Genomic DNA, 17,970 nt, shown 5'->3' with positions numbered 1-17,970 from the left:
TTTCTTTCTTTCTTTCTTTCTTTCTTTCTTTCTTTCTTTCTTTCTTTCTTTCTTTCCCTACGGCCATACTTATATGTGACCTTGATTTTTCTTATTTGATACAAATGCCTATGAAATCACAGCCATGTTCCAGTATTTTATGATTAACTGACATGACAACTCTGGCATGTGTGCAAGAATCAATTCACTTATTTGTCACATGTATAAATGTTTATTTCGCATAGCAGATATACAATTAAAATATAAGATGTAATATACAATAATCTGTTTGTAATATTGGCAGAATTAGATATAATACAGTTAATCTGCTGCTCGAGCATGATCCACAGGAATGCGTGTAGCACCAACAGTTAAAACGAGTCAGAGGCCCTTTAGGTATTTTTAAATCCAGAATCCTTTGCTAACAGCAGATTTTGGAGTGTATGTTGTATAAAAATGCCACTGGCCCTTTAAGGTATTTATTTAGCCCACTGCCTGGCCAGGGCCTTCATGTACTTCTTTGTGTGGCTTCATCTCTTGTATGTGAGACTAATCTATAGTATCAATCAAGTTTACATAGGTCCTTAAAGAATCCTCTTCTATATTTCACAAGTTGTGCAATAAAAACTAATGTATAAAGGCATTTATAATGCCCACAGGACATATAGAGGCACATTTATCAAGGGTCGAATTAAGAATTCATTTGAGTTTTTTAAAACTCCCTTAAATTCGATTGAATTCAAATTAATAAAATCGAATCGAACTCAGACGAATTTAAACATCTCGAACACTCGAATTTGATTAGAATTTTGATCAAACTCTAATCGAATTCGTTTCGAATTTGATCAAACTGGATTCAAGTTTTTTCTCCAAAAAAAAACTCTGTCAGGAAGCAGGCTGCAAACATCTCCAGATTGCTTATTGGACCTCTCACATTGACTTATACAGCAATTTGGCAGGTTTTAGGTAGCGAATAGTTGGATTTGAATTCTTACAGGGCCAGAGTATGATAAATCTCGAAAATCGATTTTAACATTTTTGCAAAAACTCAAATCTAGTTTGGATAATTCCCTTGTCGAATTTGACTGTTTTGACCATAAAAAAATTTGAATTTTCAATTCGACCCTTAATAAATCTGCCCCATAGTATACTGTATTTACATTTATTTATGTGAGCTTGATCTCATGTATGGCAATGACTTTCTCCATAGACCTTGATAGGACTGCACCATGTAGTGGTCTTAAGTGAATTAGATGGTTCTGTTGATGGCTGGAGAATGAAGATGCAATCATTAAGCCGAACGTCATCCTGGACTGCAATAAGAGTGCTCGGACCTTATAAAGTAAGACAATATCTGGGGGACCGTATCAAATATACAACTATAGCTGTCTCCCTTCCATTGATTTAGTGAGGTAAATAAATAGCTGCAAATAGTGGGACTTTTTGATAAGTAGTTAAAGTTCATGTTTCTTTTGTAGTCTTTGGAACAGTGCATTGCATACAGAAATGTGTGTGTTATTTACGCTTTAGTTACAGGAAGGCACAGTAATATAATTCTCCTTGTAGAAACAGAATTCTAGCTTCTGGTACACGGTGATCTGATTCAATCCGACATCAGCTCCAGTTCTACTGGGAAGTGGTCACTTACAGCGAGAGCCTGCAGAAACAAACAGAGACATTGTAATCGGAAAATATGCATATGCCCAACTCATTAGAGATTATGGGAGTGAAATCAGCAGAAGATTCAGTGACAAAGAGCACCCACACTTTTGCATGCAGAATTTCATACACAAGAAGTCTCAAATGGGGGTATGTAAGAATAAAGCACTAAGTTTGCCCAGGGGCAGTAACCCAGAACAACCAATCAGCAGGTAGAATTTACTAGTCCCCTGTTTAAATGCAAGCATCTAATTGGATGCCATGGGTTACTGTTCCTGGGCAAACTTAGTGCCTTATGTTACATATGCGGGAAGAACTATAAAGAGCAAGCGGACGTGAGTCTTACATGGGTACGACATTCTAAGACCTTAAAGGAGAAATCAACCTGTGGGGAAAAAAACCCTACACCCCCCCCTGGGGGTTCTGCTTCCTTAGTTAGCCTGGAGGCATGGCTTCCCCACAGGTTGATTTCTCCTTTAAATTCAGGAAGAAATTGTTTGAGGGCTCTTACACATGAACGTTTCTTTGTGCGTTTCCTTTCGCTGGATCTTTAATGCATTCCACCACAAGGAACAGCATGAAGAAACGCAGCCTTCTTTTTTTTAGTTAAAGGTAATGGTTTAATCATAGATAAAAAGAGAGGCTTAAATGAAACCAGATCCATGTGCGATGCTGGGAGTTGTGCTTACCTCCTCCTGTGTGAGTTTGTATTTTTTCTGAAAGTCGAACACTTGGACTGAGTCTTGGACTATAGCCTCCTGCAAGTCTGCGCCGCTGACTACAATCCTGGAACAATAAAATGACACTGCATCAGTCCCTGCCTACACAATTCACATTAAAGGGGAACTATCACAAAATTTGAATATAAGCTTCAACATACTGAAATAAGAAATTTTCGAAATATAATAAATTAAAAATTCTGAAACGTTTGCAAAAAATTCAAGTTACTCTCCACTCTACCCCTCTCAGCATCTGTCCCTCTTTATGCAGGAGTCAGAGCCAGATTTAACGTTAGGCAGTGCTTGATCCAAGAGGCACAGACAGTGGGAGGGATGTAGGCATTCCCCTAACTTGCACGTCATTTAGTTGCCCAATTTAGGGGTGTGAGGAGATACAGCCTGCATTTGTGCCCTTCTCTACTGCCTGCCCAATCCAGCACAAGAGCAGAGCACAGCTTACCCAGGTCACAAGTGCTTCTTAAGTGAGAACAAGTGCTCTTCTGAGCAGATTTATCAAAGGTCGGATTTATGTAGGGATGCACCGAATTTTGGATGCAGCCGAACCCCCGAATCCTTCATGAAAGATTCAGCCGAATACCGAATCCTAATTTAAATATGCAAATTAGGGGTGGGAAGGGGAAAACATTTTTACTTCCTTGTTTTTGTGACAAAAAGTCACGCGATTTTCCTACTCGGTACAGCCAAGTAGAAGGATTCGGCCAAATCCTGCTGAAAAAGGCCGAATCCCGAACCGAATCCTGGATTCGGTGCATCCCTAAATTTATTTGATTTTTTTTTTACTCTAATAAATTCGAATATATTCACAACTTAAATAGGAGGTTATTTAAGAAATAACTAATGTTTACTACTACTGATTTACTAGCCAACCCTTAATAAATCTGCCCCTTAGCATTCTAGCACTTGCATCCTGGGTAAGTTAATAACCTCTAGAAAAATACTTAAAAAAAAATCAATTGTGTCATTTGTGAACAAAATGTTTGTATCGCATAAGGCTGAACACTTCAGATTTGGCTGAATGCTGAACCTCTTCCTGGATTTGGTGCATCCCTGTACAAAACACCCAAAAATCATATACATTGAAGTATGGAAGAAAGCGATCTGTGTGTGGTGAGATCTCTTCCAGTGAGTATTTGCTACAGTGCTGCAGAATATGTTGATGTTATATTGTACTAAAATATAAACCCACATTTGAATTGTGTAAAGGTTGCACATTTACCTATCATAGGCACAGCAGGTATTTCCCACAGTGGTATCAGTGGAGTCGGGGATTAGCCAGGCAAATTCCTCATTGGTACGGAGACGGATGTTGTCCCAGTCAGACTTAGTGACGTAGCTGCAGCCAGCATTAAAATCCCCCAGGAAAATCATGCTCTATAATGAGAAAAATGTATCAGCAACACTTTTAATGAATATTACCCCAACATTTGGTAATTGGGGTCCGCAGCTCACTATCTTGGCCAGAGACTTCATGGTGCCAGCACAATAAATCTAACAAGCTGGCCTTTGTATTCTATCAGTGGCATAACTAGTGCGCTGGGCCACCCTGCAAAAAAATCTTCAGAGGGACCTGACACACTCCGATCCACATCCTTCCATCTACTTCCTGTGTCTCATCTGTCCATGTCCCGTCTCCGCCCGCCTACTCCCCACTCACTCCCGCCCGACTTGCCCCCTTCCTTGCTGCAGGTAAGAGAGCGGCTGGGGAGGAGGTTTTTTTTATCAGCTATAGAGGAAGCAGACCCCACAATCTGGGCCCCCCTGCGACTGCAGGGTCTGCTTCCTCTATAGCAGTGATCGCCAACCAGTGGCTCATGAGCAAAATGTTGCTCTCTGACCCCTTGGATGTTGCTCCCAGTGGCCTCCAAGCAGGTGCTACTTTAAAGACAAGCATTACTTGCATAAAATCCATGTGTACTGCCAAACAGATAATCCTGTTGGCTTGAAGTCCACATAGGAGCTACCAATACCCAATCACAGCCCTTATTTGGAAGTCCCAGGAACATTTTGCATGCTTATGTTGCTCTCCAACATTATTTTACACTTGTGGCTCACAAGTAATAAAAGGTTGGGGACTCCTGCTCTATAGTTATGCCACTGTATGCTATATGTAACACCACTGTATGCTATATGTAACACCAGGGTTATGTTACACCACATTCCACTTAAAACGCCATACCACCTACATCAGTTTGCCACTTGTTCCATACATCTTCATAGACATCATACAGTGCATCTATCTCCCGAACAGCATCCTTGGGTGCAGAGTGCAGTGGGATCAGCACAAAGTCTTCAATAACTGAAAGACAGAGACATGGAAGCACCTAATAACAAGAAGGAATAGGGGCCAGAAGATCACAGAGTGACATTTTCATTACCAAAGTCCTCCAACAGAAATCTTGGGGCTTCATACACCTACAGTAACTAGGGCAGAGAAATGGCAAGATGATCCAAGTTCTGTGAGCACTCACACGAGCACTCACACGAGCACTCACACGAACCGCATCTTCCTCTCAGTTCTTACTTTGACCTGAAAATCCACAATTGTGTATATTCAGGTCAAAATTCATCTCTTGTGAACACTCAGAGGCAGATGTAGTGTGACTACTGTCCCTGTTGTTATAGCTAGAGATACACCGAATCCAAGATTTGGTTTGGGATTCGGCCTTTTCAGCAGGATTTGGCTAAAACCTTGTGTCTCGCCATCCCAAATCCTAAATTCATATGCAAATTAGGGTCAGGAAGGGAAATCGCATTCCTTTTTGTCACAAAAACAAGGAAGTAAGAAATGTTTCCCCTTCCAGCCCTAATTTGCATATGCAAATTAGGAATCAGTTGAGAATGTGGCCGCATTTTGGGGATTCGGTTGAATCCCAAATAGTGGATTTGGTGCATCCCTAGTGCATATGCTGTTGACCAACAGCGTTATCTACTAGCCATTGCAACCTAGTCTAGTAAAAACATCCTCTCAAATGTGTGGGTTTTATTCTTGTGTGCTATATTAGATAGCTATTGATTGGTTGCAATGGGAAACTCTACCAGGGCAAAACAAAGAATATTTCTCTAATCACTAGAGCCAGGACAGGGAGGTGTAGAACTCAAAGCCCCCACAGACCCACCACACCATTATACCCAGTCTTGAAGGATACCAAACAGTTTACATGGGAAGGGTGAGCAGAGATAAAGAGATGGTCTAATGATGAACCACTTGGAGAGTATACTGCTGGGGACACCTCAATAAATACGTTTCCATGAACTGGTTGCACCCTAGGCAGGTGCATCTGCTGCCCAACCATTGTTCAGGCCCTGATCATGTCAGAACCTCCTTATTGTCCATCTTGAGACTAAATCAATTCCATAGGCTCTCACCTGTGCCTTGAGCGTTAAACTTGACCACAAAAGGTTCCCGGCTGAAAGTGTCTTCTCCAGTGTACATGCAGTGGTCGTGGTAGTGGTAGGAATCTTGCACAGTCACTTTGTCATTCCTGGGAGGCAGGGTTTATAACAGCTTAATCATGAGCATTTTATGCAAGCTCAAATCGCAAGTGCATAAATATATGCTTAGTCTACTAACAATTTCACTAACTTGGAATGAATCAATGTTCCTGCATGAATTTTCTAACTCAAGTAAAACAATAGGGCTCTCATATCTAATAAATAGACAGCCAGACTGACAGACAGAAAGATAGAAGCAGAAAATAGCTATATGTACCTGTTAACCTATACATATGTGTTGCTGATCGGGGAGGAAAAATAAAACAGGAGCACTAACACCCTTTCTTCCGCACCCCAAACACCCATAGTTGCACTGGTTATTGTAGATAATGATGCAGGAAAGAGGTGCAAGAATTTATATGGGTTCCATTTGGCTATAAATCAGGGAAAGTGTCAGCACTATGTTGTGTGTAGGACCTTGCAATACCCTAAACCACATGAAAAGCTCACCTGTAGACAAAGAGGTACTGCTCCTTATATGCGTCCCGTCCTAACGTGTCACTGATCACATGGGAATACACAGGTCCGGTGTTCAAGCTGTGGAACCACAGGTCAAGAAATGCAAAGGTTTCAGACAGGGTTTGGTTTTGCAGATATCTAAACAAGGTTTCCCAACCTATGGCTATACTGTCTCTCCAGCTGTTTCTGCACTGTGAATCCCAGCGTTCCTTAGCTGGAAACTGAAGTTCAACATCAGGCTTGGGCAGTTCAAAGATTTGCTATCAGCATGCATTAAAGGAACAATAACAAAAAACAAAAGTGTTTTAAAAGAATGACAATATAATGTAGTGTTGCCCTGCACTGGTAAAACTGGTTTGTTTTGCTTCAGAAACACTACTATAGTTTATATAAACAAGCTGCTGTGTAGCCATGGGGGCAGCCATTCAAGCACAGGTACTCAGTAGATAACAGATAAGTTCTGAAGAATCCCATTGTATACTACAGAGCTTATCTGTTATCTGCTATGTATACTGTGCCTTTTCTCCTTTTTCAGCTTTGAATGGCTGCCCCCATGGCTACAAACCAGGCTGTTAATATAAACTATTGTAGAGTTTCTGAAGCAAACACACCAGTTTTACCAGTACAGCACAACGATACATTATATTTTCATTACTTTAAACGATTTTCATTTTTTGGTTTTACTGTTCCTTTAAGCTACCCTTTTAATAGCCTTATTATAAATATACAATCTATGACTTCATCTGGAAATGTGGCTTTGTTTCTCCTTTAAATGGTTATATAAGATTAGTAGATGTTCAGTATATAATTGTCACATTCTTTTCATAAGGATCAGGCTGGACGAACCTGTTTATTTTCTGCATGAGTAACTTCACCGCGCTGTGGTCAGCATCTCTGACTTCCTGAATAACGACGATATCATAGCGAGGCAATATCTGCAACAGACACACAGGAGGTATGACATGGCCATTTGGAAAAAACAACAAGCTTAGGATGGTTTGGGTTGAAAGAAACCAAAAATCCCACCACTGTGCATAAAAACAATAGAAGCTTTTTTTAATTCAATACTACATTTAGGGGCAGATTAATCAAGGGTTGAATTTCGAGGTGATGGGAGTTTTTTTTTAATTTCCATTAACTGGAAATTCGAATAAAAAAAGAACAACCGAAATGTATTAAAAAAATAAAAATCTAATTTTTTAAATACGAGTGAATAAGCTGTATGGATGATCGTTCGAATCGAATTTGGATTGTCTTTGATTGAATTCGATTTGAAGTATTTTAGAAAAAAAAAAATCCACCAAATATCTCCAAATAGGTTCTAGGAGGTCCTCCATAGGCTAAAACAGCAATTTGGCAGGTTTTAGATGGCAAAGTCGATTTTTAAAGAGACAGTACATGATAAATTTTGATATTAACATATAGACACTAAAATTAGCTCGAAATCCGAATTTAAAAATTAGATTTTTCAATTCGACCATTGATAAATCTGCCCTTAATTACTGTATTGACTAAAGGTTGAGGTTCTGACTCTTTTGGTTGAACCCCCTTTTTAAGGTCCAATATTTACTCAGGAACCCACAGTCTATAATAAGGTTACAAACATATGTACAAACAGGATTCGGCAGAATCCTTGTGCCTGGCCGAACCAAATCCGAATCCTGATTTGCATATGTAAATTAGGGGCAGGTAGGGAAATCACATGACTTTTCATCACAAAAGAAGAATTTTATCCACTTTTTCCTTTCCTGCCCCTAATTTGCATATGCAAATTAGAATTCGGTTCGGTATTCGGCCGAATCTTTCACCAAGGATTCGGAATCCCAAATAGTGGATTTGGTGCATCTTTATCAGTAACTCAATGCTGGTTCCACAAAAATCTAGTAGCTCAAGTAATACTTCAACCTGCTTCTCACCCTAACTGACCCCCAGTATGAATTTCCAGATCTGTATAGAAAAGATTTAATCATTTTACACAAAGTTCACTTTAATTTGGCTGCAGGCAGGGTCCCCAACTTCAGCGTTTGTGAAGAAAAAGAACCCCTTTTGATTTATGTTAGGTATCTAATCAATTTATACAGTTGATTCCCGTGATAATGTGGTTTTCTATTAATAAATTAATTTACCAACTCAAATTCATAAACCCATTAATAACCGTAATTAATTTAAAATTACCAAAACATTTTTTTTATACTTAATCCGATGTCCCAACAACTTGATTATCCGTGATATAGGTTACCGTATATACTCGTGTATAAGCCGACCCGTGTATAAGCCGAGGTACCTAATTTACCTAAGAAAACTGGAAAAATGTATTGACTCGTGTATAAGCCTAGGGGCCCCATGTCAGATTTCAAAATGTGTAAATGTGTAATCATGTTTTATGGCATAGAAATCTATCTAAAACGGCGCCGGCCGCTACCCACGTGGCGGCCATGGGCGCCGCCATTTTGAGAGCGAACGCCGGCAGGGAAGGACGCGCCGCCCGGAGCTCCTGGACCTGCTCCGGGCGGCGATCACACAGACAGTCCTGCGCTATGGGAGAGGGAGGTGTGTTGGGGCCGCGGAAGGAGCGTATCTGCGGCCGGTGAGGGATTGGCTACTGTTGCTACGGTATGACCCGCGTATAAGCCGAGGTCGAGTTTTTCAGCACATTTTGGGTGCTGAAAAACTCGGCTTATACGCGAGTATATACGGTAACAAAAACCTTTCAATAAGCGGTAATTTAGTGCAATTAATAAAACCTATCTCAATTAATTGAGGTAACTAAAGTGCAGTGCTCAAATAAATAAATGGATAGGTCCTTAGGATGTAACCATTAATAATAAAGTGGCTTGTGCTGATACCTTGTTAAATAGTAAAATACCAATCCTTCAAATCAGTTAACTAGCAGCTCATTTCATTAAAAAAGAAGAGAAAATGAAATTAATTGAGGGTGGAGTTGTCCCAAGAAACTAAGTTGTTCTTTTTCTACTTCCGGGACGCCACAATGTACCTGGGACTGTGGTCTTGTAAATTACCTTCCCTAACTGAAGGTTACGTAAGGAAGAGGCTAACATGTCTAAAAAAAACACAAATCCCAGGATGCTTAGAGAGAGGAAGAGTTTTTTATACCTCGAATGAACTCACTACTGGAATGGTTTCTTATTTAAGAAAAAACTCCATTGGGAAAAACTTGATTCTGTAAATTCCAGTTGCAAAACCCAAAACTTGAATTGATCGAGTGGCTCAAACTGATCAAGTTTTTGGGCAAATCCCTAGCAAAAATCTCAAACATCTTCAAATGGTTGAAGGGACCTCTGCCATTGACTCCTACATGATAGGTTTTAGATGGTGTATTTTTTTGGATTCCAGTTATTTCCAAGGTCAGGGTATGATATGATACATCTCAAAAAATTTGAGTTTTTAATTTTAATTTTGACCAAATAAATCAGAACGAAAACACGAACTTCTGTGGAAAACACTACTCAAACCTTAATAAATAATCACATAAATTAGCACCTCTTGGGAACCTCTGCCTTATGGATTATAACACAAAAGTATTTCTGGTTTGTACCAGGACTGGAACAATGGGAAGGCAACATAAACAGCTGCCTAGGGCACAACCATTTTGGGAAACAGAAGGGGCTCAATTCCAGAAAATGATTATTGGATTGTATCGCTGTTTAATTGTCCATTTTCAATTAAATGCAACAAATCTTGTGTATCTCCAACTGCAATAATGGCCTTAGAACTCTCTGTCTAGTGTCCCACATGGGCTGTGGCCTTTAGATTTATATGCACATATTAATCTGAAGGTGTAGTGGTGTAGATGTTTGTCCTTCCTTGGACACTCCCTGTCTCAGCTCTGTGTACTCTTTCATCAGATGTAACGTGACCATAAATCCATACTTACAAGTTATTGCAATTATGCTATTAAACAAGATGTTAGGATTCAGATTTGGAACTTAGCCAGACAGAAGAACCAGAAAGGTTAGTATAAAGATGGCAAAAACGAACCAGCATAGGGATTTCTGGCATCTTATAGTCCACCTCATTACTAACCTTCCATGGTGGTGTAGAAATAAGTTAGATTTTTTTAGTGTTTTGTGATGCCACTTCTATCCAATATGACTTTGATAGAAGTCTCAGCTTTAAATACAAGATTGTATACAAGATCTATATAAATGTACTCAGCTTGAGGATATGGTCATGTGACTTTCTCAGTGTTTCTAATTCCCTAAAATACAACATCACTCTATGAACAAATACAAAGCAAACATTACTATATAGCACGTCCTACCTTCATAAGAACTGACGATACTGCTGGGTTTTTTATCTTTGAGTCTCCGAAAGCCCTAATGTTGAATGCCCCGATCTTCAAAGCAGAGATGTCGCTCAAGTTAAGAATCAGTGTCAGGCCACAGATGAGTAGCATCACCCCTACAAGAGACAAACACATTCAGTCTTGCACATTTGTCCATTGTTGCAATATATTTGTGTATATATTGTTTCAGACTTCAAGTTATGCACAGTGAAGCCAACAAATGTATTTTAAGGCCCTCCAATGATCTGTTTTCTCTAAATATATTGTACGTGGTTTTCGTCCTTTAGTAAATTCTCATGTTGAGCTCTGTATAATTCTAGGACACTCAAGTCTGCTGTTGCTAGTCTCGTTTATTCTCAAAAAAGTTAATTAAAATTGGAATTTTTAATTGGAAGCTTTCCAGAATACGGAGGTGCCCTTATCAGGACTGTATCTGTTTTCTACAAGGTAAGGAGACTGTAGATTGGCTTCTAGGGTCCATATAAAATCCATGGTATTTATATGATATGAATGTTCTGAACTATATTCCCTTCCAGTTTGGTAATGAGAAATGTTATGACAAAGACATGTCTGGATTGAGATTCAAAATAGGGCCTGCCATTTAAAGTACACAATGGCCCATATAGTCCCAAACCGGCCCAAAATGTTTTGATTTATGACAGCAGCCCTTTTGGCATTTGCCAGAGTTCCCTGATTGCTAGTCGGACCTGGATAAAAATGACATATTCAGCAGAGGAAAAGAGATTCTTTATATAGGGCACACTGGAATTTTCTTATTACCCCAGAGCAATACTTAAAAATGTAAAAACACATACACACATCAGATTAATTAAAAAACAAAAAGAAAACCTCTGGAATACTATCGCACATTCAGGCATGGTGAAATCGTTGTTCAGTTCTGGACACTTTCTAGACTCTTGCCCCCCCTGGAGCGGACAAGCAGCACCTCCCCAGTAACAACAGCCGATAATTAAAATGATGTATGAGGTCCTACAGCTACCTACTACTAAGTTGTGTTTTCACAGAGTGGTTGTAGCAGGCACAGTGCATATTTCACTTTCAAATTATGGTCCCAAAGAAACCTCCCAATCAATAAACCATTCAATAAAAATGACATGCCCAGAAACACATTATATCTATTCATTATATCAACCACAAAAAAGTCTCCTCTGTAATTTGGTTCCATGATCCTACTTCCCTACCTGGAAGCTACAAGTAAGGCTTCAGAATTTAACCTTCACACCACCTTCTATGGAGGGAAGCTTTGGCATGGCTTTACCGTTTGAGGATGTATAGTGATGGGCAAATAAATTCAGCCGGTGCGAATTGGCGGCAAATTTTCATGTTTTGCGCGCAAAAATTTGCCGGTGTCAAAAAAAATTTGCGTTGGAAAAGTCAAAACCATCGCTTGTCAACATTATTCAGACACCCATTGACTTTGACGCCGGCGTGAAAATTTATGCAAGCGTCAAAAAAATTTAAGGGGAATTCACAAATTTTTCAGCGAAACAGGACAAATTCACCCATCACTAGAGATGTCAATATAGGGCATCTCTCATAAATTGCAAAGTCTTGTTAATTAATGCTACCCATGTGAGCAGTTAAAAATGGAGTGAGAAGTGTATTCAGGTGGTGTAACGATAGCAGTGGAACCCCCATTTTGCATTTTTCAGGGAACCAGAATTTTTTTATTATGCATTATATATAAGTGGGACCACAATGGTGTAATATGAGGGGAAACTTCAAATCAGAGGATGTAAAATGTAAACCCCCTAATCTGGGAGACTTCTACATAACCTGTATCATTCTGTTGAATTCCACAATCTTCCTCAAAGACAAAGCACTTGCCTACACGTGTGTATATAGATTAATAGAAAGAAGGAAGAGAACTATCTGGTCTATAATAGTGTAACATGGTTCTTCCAAGATTCCTCAAAATATTTTTAGTATGTTATTAATTCTAAGCAATTAATCCGTCTTCATTTTTAAGTATTTACCTTCTTCTTCTGACTCTTTTCAGCTTTCAAAAGGGGGTCACTGACCCCATCTAAAAACAAATGCTCTGTAAGGCTACAAATGTGTTGTTATTGCCACTTTTTATTATTAATATTTCTATTCAGGCCTCTCCTATTCATATTCCAGTCTCTAATTCAAATCAATGCATGGTTGCTGAAATTGCAAACTGGAGAGCCACTAAATAAAAAGCTAAATAACTCAGAAAGCATAAATAATAAAAAATGAAAACCAATTGCAAATGGTCTCAGAATATCACTCTCTGCAACGTACAAAGGTGAACAACGCCTTTTAGAGAGGGGATCCTACTCACAATGAAAGGCTGCCTTAAAATAAAACCAGAATGTGGGGCCCCATCTTGTTGCTTATGCACAGCAAAATATTAATGAATCAGAATAACCAAAACACAAACACTATGCAAACCTCCTGTTTACCAGGAAGGGATATTTATACAGAAATGAATCATAAATAATTTTTTTCCTGCCAGCCGAATGATTAATACCAGCAGCATAACCCCATTGGATTTCAGATATATATATAGTCTTCAGATGCAAATGTAGGGAAATAAAGAAATGGGTGTCACATTCTAAAGGAGGAAGAAGGTCCCACATTAAGTCGCAAAACATGTATCAACATGCCTGTGGTGTTCTAATAAGCCTGTTGCTTTATCATATGAGTATGCAGGTGACACATCTACACGGACGTTCCACCTGGCTGCCTGTTGGTTGGCAACGTTTAATTGGCTTTCAAGGTAATTAATGCATTTCATATGTAGGTATTCATGGCAGGAACTTCCTCTTTAACAGAGAGTGGTGTTTACAAATAGTTTGTGCTATTAGGAAAGACTGTGCTGTAAGCTTCAGGAATAATGATGCTAATTATGTGATGGACCTTACGCCATTGCTGCAACCGTGGCACTCATGGGGCTCTTTTCTCTCTCTCTTCTTTTAGCACTATATCAGCACTAGACCCTTCTAAAACCTTTTCAATCCCCCTCTACAATACCACCAAGATCCATCATCTCCTCTATCATGCCACTATAAATGTATTAATTTTTACTTGAATCCCATCCCACTTGGACCTCTGGATCTCATGCTCTTCACCTTTGCCCACTACAGCCTATTACAAAATCTGCTGCCGGAAATGCCTTGGCCCCCATACACGGGCAGATATAAACTGCCGACAGATCAAGCCGGCAGTTTATAGCCCAGTGTATGGGGCTATCCAATGGGCTTCCCCGATAGATATCTGGCCGAAAGTTGGGCAGATGTCAATTGGCCGGGCTAAAAAATCCAGTCAGATCGAGAACTGCAACGGTTCGTCCTCGATCCAACTGCCCCATTTTCACCTTGTTGTGATGTGATTGTTGAGCAAGATCAGATCAGCATATAGGGGCAGATCTCCATAAGTATGGCCACCATTACTTGCTTCTTTAGCTCTCCTAAGATTCTGCAACCTTTAAACAACTGTTTCCTTTAACATAGCATATCTTACAACCTGTAGTACTATTTTAAACCACCCATGTCAGATGAAACCTCTAAAGGAGAAGTAAACCCTAAACATGAATATGAATAAAAATGCCATATTTTATATAGTGAACTTATTGCACCAGCCTAAAGTTTCAGCTTGTCAATAGCAGCAATGATCCAGGACTTCAAACTTGTCACAGGGGGTCACCATCTTGGAAAGTGTCTGTGACACTCACATGCTCAGTGGGCTCAAAATATACCTCAAATAAAGCTGTCTGGTTAATATCCTGAGTGAATCTGAATGGTTCAAGTCAGGCCCAGGGGGAACTTTGGGGCCAGGCTCGATTTGAGTAAGTATTTATTTAAATCCAAGAGAGACTTATTCATTGTGGGCGAGAATCATATATCCCTAGTTGAGAATCATATCAATACACGAGCAATAATATATATAAGAATATATTCATATGATCATTTATATTTGATAATATATATTATATTGGAGTTGGACATAAAAGTAAATACGACAGGCTCTAGGTAAATTATTTACAGCAAATTCAGTTTCAGAATGAATGTATATAACGAACAAGGAAGGAGTCACTTTTAATGAGACTATGCGGCTAACCTTTTAGGTAGGGCAAAGTTTACTTTAGTTCTAGTAACTAATTTCATCCAATAAAATGTTGAAGAGTAAATGCTACTTGCTTTGCAACACTTTACTATGTTTATATGATTATGATTTTTTGCCGAAAGTCGGGCAGATGTCAATTGGCTGGGCTTAAAAATCCCGTCAGATCAGGGACTGCAACGGTTCGTTGATGCGGCAAGATCAGATCAGCCTGATATCACCCACCTGAAGGGGTGGAAGGTGCAGATCTCCATAGGTATGGCCACCATTAAATGCTTCTTTAGCTCTCCTTAGATTATGCAACCTTTTAACAACTGTTTCCTTTAACATAGCATATCTTACAACCTGTAGTACCATTTTAAACCACCCATGTCAGATGAAACCTTTAAAGGAGAAGTAAACCCCTGGAATTCCATTGTTGGCTCTAGGTAAATTATTTACAGCAAATTCAGTTTCAGAATTAATGTATATAACAAACAAGGAAGGAATCACTTTTTATGAAACTATGAGGCTAAAGTTTTAGGTAGAGCAAAGTTTACTTTAGTACTAGTAACTCATTTCAACCAATAAAATGTTGAAGAGTAAATGCTACTTGCTGATTGGTTCCTATGGAATTCTGTATGGAGCAAGCTTTGCAACACTTTGCTATGTCTGTGGGATGTTGCATAGTATCTGTTAAATCAGGGGTCCCCAACCTTTTTTACCCATGTGCCACAATGAATGAAAGCAACACAAACATGAAAAAAGTTCCAGGGGGTGCCAAATTAGGGATGTGATTGGCTATTTGGTAGCCCCTATGTGGACTGGCAGCCTACAGGAGACTCTGTTTGGCAATATGTCTGGTTTTATGCAACCAAAAGTTGCCTCCAAGCCTGGAATTCAAAAATAAGTGTCTGCTTTGAGGCCACTGGGAGCAACATCCAAGGGGTTGGTAAGCAATATGAGCCACTGTTTGGGGATTACTGAGTTAAATAGTGTGCAAGCTAGAACTAACAGATGCAGGGTGGAGGTTGTGGTCAGTTCTATATATTTTGATGGAGCATCTGATTTGGAGATGAGTTTTATATTAGTTCCCTGATTGTGACCCATAACCTTTATTAGCTGCACATTAGCAGCATGTGATCTCCTGGGATTGATAGATTTTCTTGTTTACATATTGGCATGTTGACCAAATGATTGAAAAGAGGCCCAGATATATACAGTTGGAAAACTGGTGCTGTAAGCAGGTCAAAACATATCTCTACGACATGGCATTGGTAACAAGCTAAACAACATCATATGGATTCTTGTGCTGCAAAGAAATAGTAATAATTGGCATTCCAATGCAAATTACAGGACAGCTTCATTACAATGCAATGCACAGAGCTGTAGGTTTACTGTCAGATAACTTTGCTTTATTTTCCCATTTTATAATTTCACCCTCCAGATGCTGTGACATCACACACAAGTGTAATCACCATTGCTACTATGGGCACCATGTCATACTACTATCTAACTGTCCAACATCCACAGTCCCTTCCCAGAGACTATTATCCCACTGTTACTATAGGCACCATCTCTCCCTACTATACCTGTTATCCCACAGTCATACTCCCTTCCCAGAGACTATTATCCCACTGTTACTATAGGCACCATCTCTCCCTACTATACCTGCTATCCCACAGTCACACTCCATTCCCAGAGACTATTATCCCACTGTTACTATAGACACCATCTCTCCCTACTATACCTGCTATCCCACAGTCACATTCCCTTCCCAGAGACTATTATCCCACTGTTACTATAGACACCATCTCTCCCTACTATACCTGTTATCCCACAGTCACACTCCCTTCCCAGAGACTATTATTCCACTGTTACTATAGGCACCATCTCTCCCTACTATACCTGCTATCCCACAGCCACAGTCCCTTCCCAGAGACTATTATTCCACTGTTACTATAGGCACCATCTCTCCCTACTATACCTGCTATCCCACAGTCACACTCCCTTCCCAGAGATTATTATCCAACTGTTACTATAGGCACCATCTCTCCCTAGCATACCTGCTATTTCACAGTCATAGTATTGATTTTTGTAATATTATACACAAATGTTTAAAACAACAAAACATAAAACCCATTTTCACTATTGCTACTTACTGTATATACATAGAACAAATAATGTCTGCCCCCCCCCACTCACACACAATTAACAAAGTGATGATCAGGAGAAGCACAATACTAGGTAAAAAGAAAGAGAAAATACTTAAAACCATAACTATGAATGAGTTTGAATACTATTAGCAGGAAGAGGCAGAATACTTGTGATAAGGGAGAATACTGATGAAAAACAAGACAATACAGTAGGTTTCAGGGAGTATAATTTACTATGGGTGAGATACAACAAACATGCTAGAAAACATGCAAGAGCAACATGGTACTTTCTGGAGGTGAGGAGACAGACAGTATAGAGTATTTAGTGATACACAGAGAGTTTACTATTGGTGAGGAGAGTGAAAGTAAGTACTCAAGTGAAGCAAAACTAGATTGTGCTGTTGGAAGACAGATCATGGTATAACGGTAGAGACAGTGGTAAGGGGCACATACAATTGATAGGTAGCTATGTAAGGACAGAGAGACCTACATTAAACTATAGATGTGGAAACAATTGATGAGCTTGCAAGGAGCAATGATGACATAACTAGAGTAAAGCCATAGAAACAGAGATAATACTGTATAAATACACAGACTGTGCACCCATGGAATAATACCAATTGGGTTATTAGACAGTCCATCAGTGCTTGTGCCTTTCCCCGGTACTCACTTGCTGGAGCCATTGTGATCTTGCTGGTGTTGCCTTCTGTTCTACCTGACACGGGTGTCTCTGGGATTGCTGCTTAATGGGAGCCTCTGATAGTATTTATATGATCCTCCCACACACAAATGCATGTCACCCAAATTTTAGTAATGCTGCTCATCCCAAGCTCCTTTTATCTCATACCCAAAGGCATTTCTAGGCACGCCTTACTGCCCTACTCCAGCACTCTATTTGTTTTCATTATAACAAAACTCAAGGTCCACTGAGATAAGGCCAGATGAATGGTAACTGTAGAAATATTATCTGATCATACCAGGTATACTAGATACAAGGAAACCACCTTACATGAAACTTAGGTTAGACCAGACAGACATTATAATGTATTTATCAGTCAAATGTCTTTATCATCAGAAAGATATTGCAGTGCTT

The 17,970-nt window shown here is 39.5% G+C and overlaps 1 protein-coding gene across 1 annotated transcript; it reads right to left on the bottom strand.

Moving 5' to 3' along the window:
- Positions 1 to 1,055: 1,055 nt before the first annotated feature.
- Positions 1,056 to 17,710, bottom strand: dnase1l2.L (deoxyribonuclease I-like 2 L homeolog). Its single transcript, XM_018236544.2, has 9 exons — positions 17,548 to 17,710; positions 10,612 to 10,751; positions 7,176 to 7,264; positions 6,321 to 6,407; positions 5,745 to 5,860; positions 4,562 to 4,674; positions 3,595 to 3,749; positions 2,328 to 2,424; positions 1,056 to 1,636 (listed from the first exon to the last, which is right to left on the bottom strand). Exons 1-9 carry the CDS (start codon positions 17,558 to 17,560, stop codon positions 1,583 to 1,585), a joined length of 864 nt encoding a protein of 287 aa, XP_018092033.1. The 5' UTR covers positions 17,561 to 17,710; the 3' UTR covers positions 1,056 to 1,582.
- Between the last annotated feature and the right edge of the window lie 260 nt (positions 17,711 to 17,970).

Source organism: Xenopus laevis, chromosome 9_10L (genome assembly GCF_017654675.1).
Source record: "Xenopus laevis strain J_2021 chromosome 9_10L, Xenopus_laevis_v10.1, whole genome shotgun sequence".
NCBI lineage: Eukaryota > Metazoa > Chordata > Amphibia > Anura > Pipidae > Xenopus > Xenopus laevis.
Note: the sequence above shows the minus strand (reverse complement) of the source record. Positions and strands in the feature narration are given on the sequence as shown.

Excerpts from the sequence above, each read along its gene's own strand:
- dnase1l2.L (XM_018236544.2), bottom strand. Across the intron at positions 7,265-10,611 it reads TATCGTCAGTTCTTATGAAG|ATATTGCCTCGCTATGATAT; the intron begins GTAGGACGTGCT and ends TGTCTGTTGCAG. Across the intron at positions 2,425-3,594 it reads ACCTGCTGTGCCTATGATAG|GATTGTAGTCAGCGGCGCAG; the intron begins GTAAATGTGCAA and ends TTATTGTTCCAG.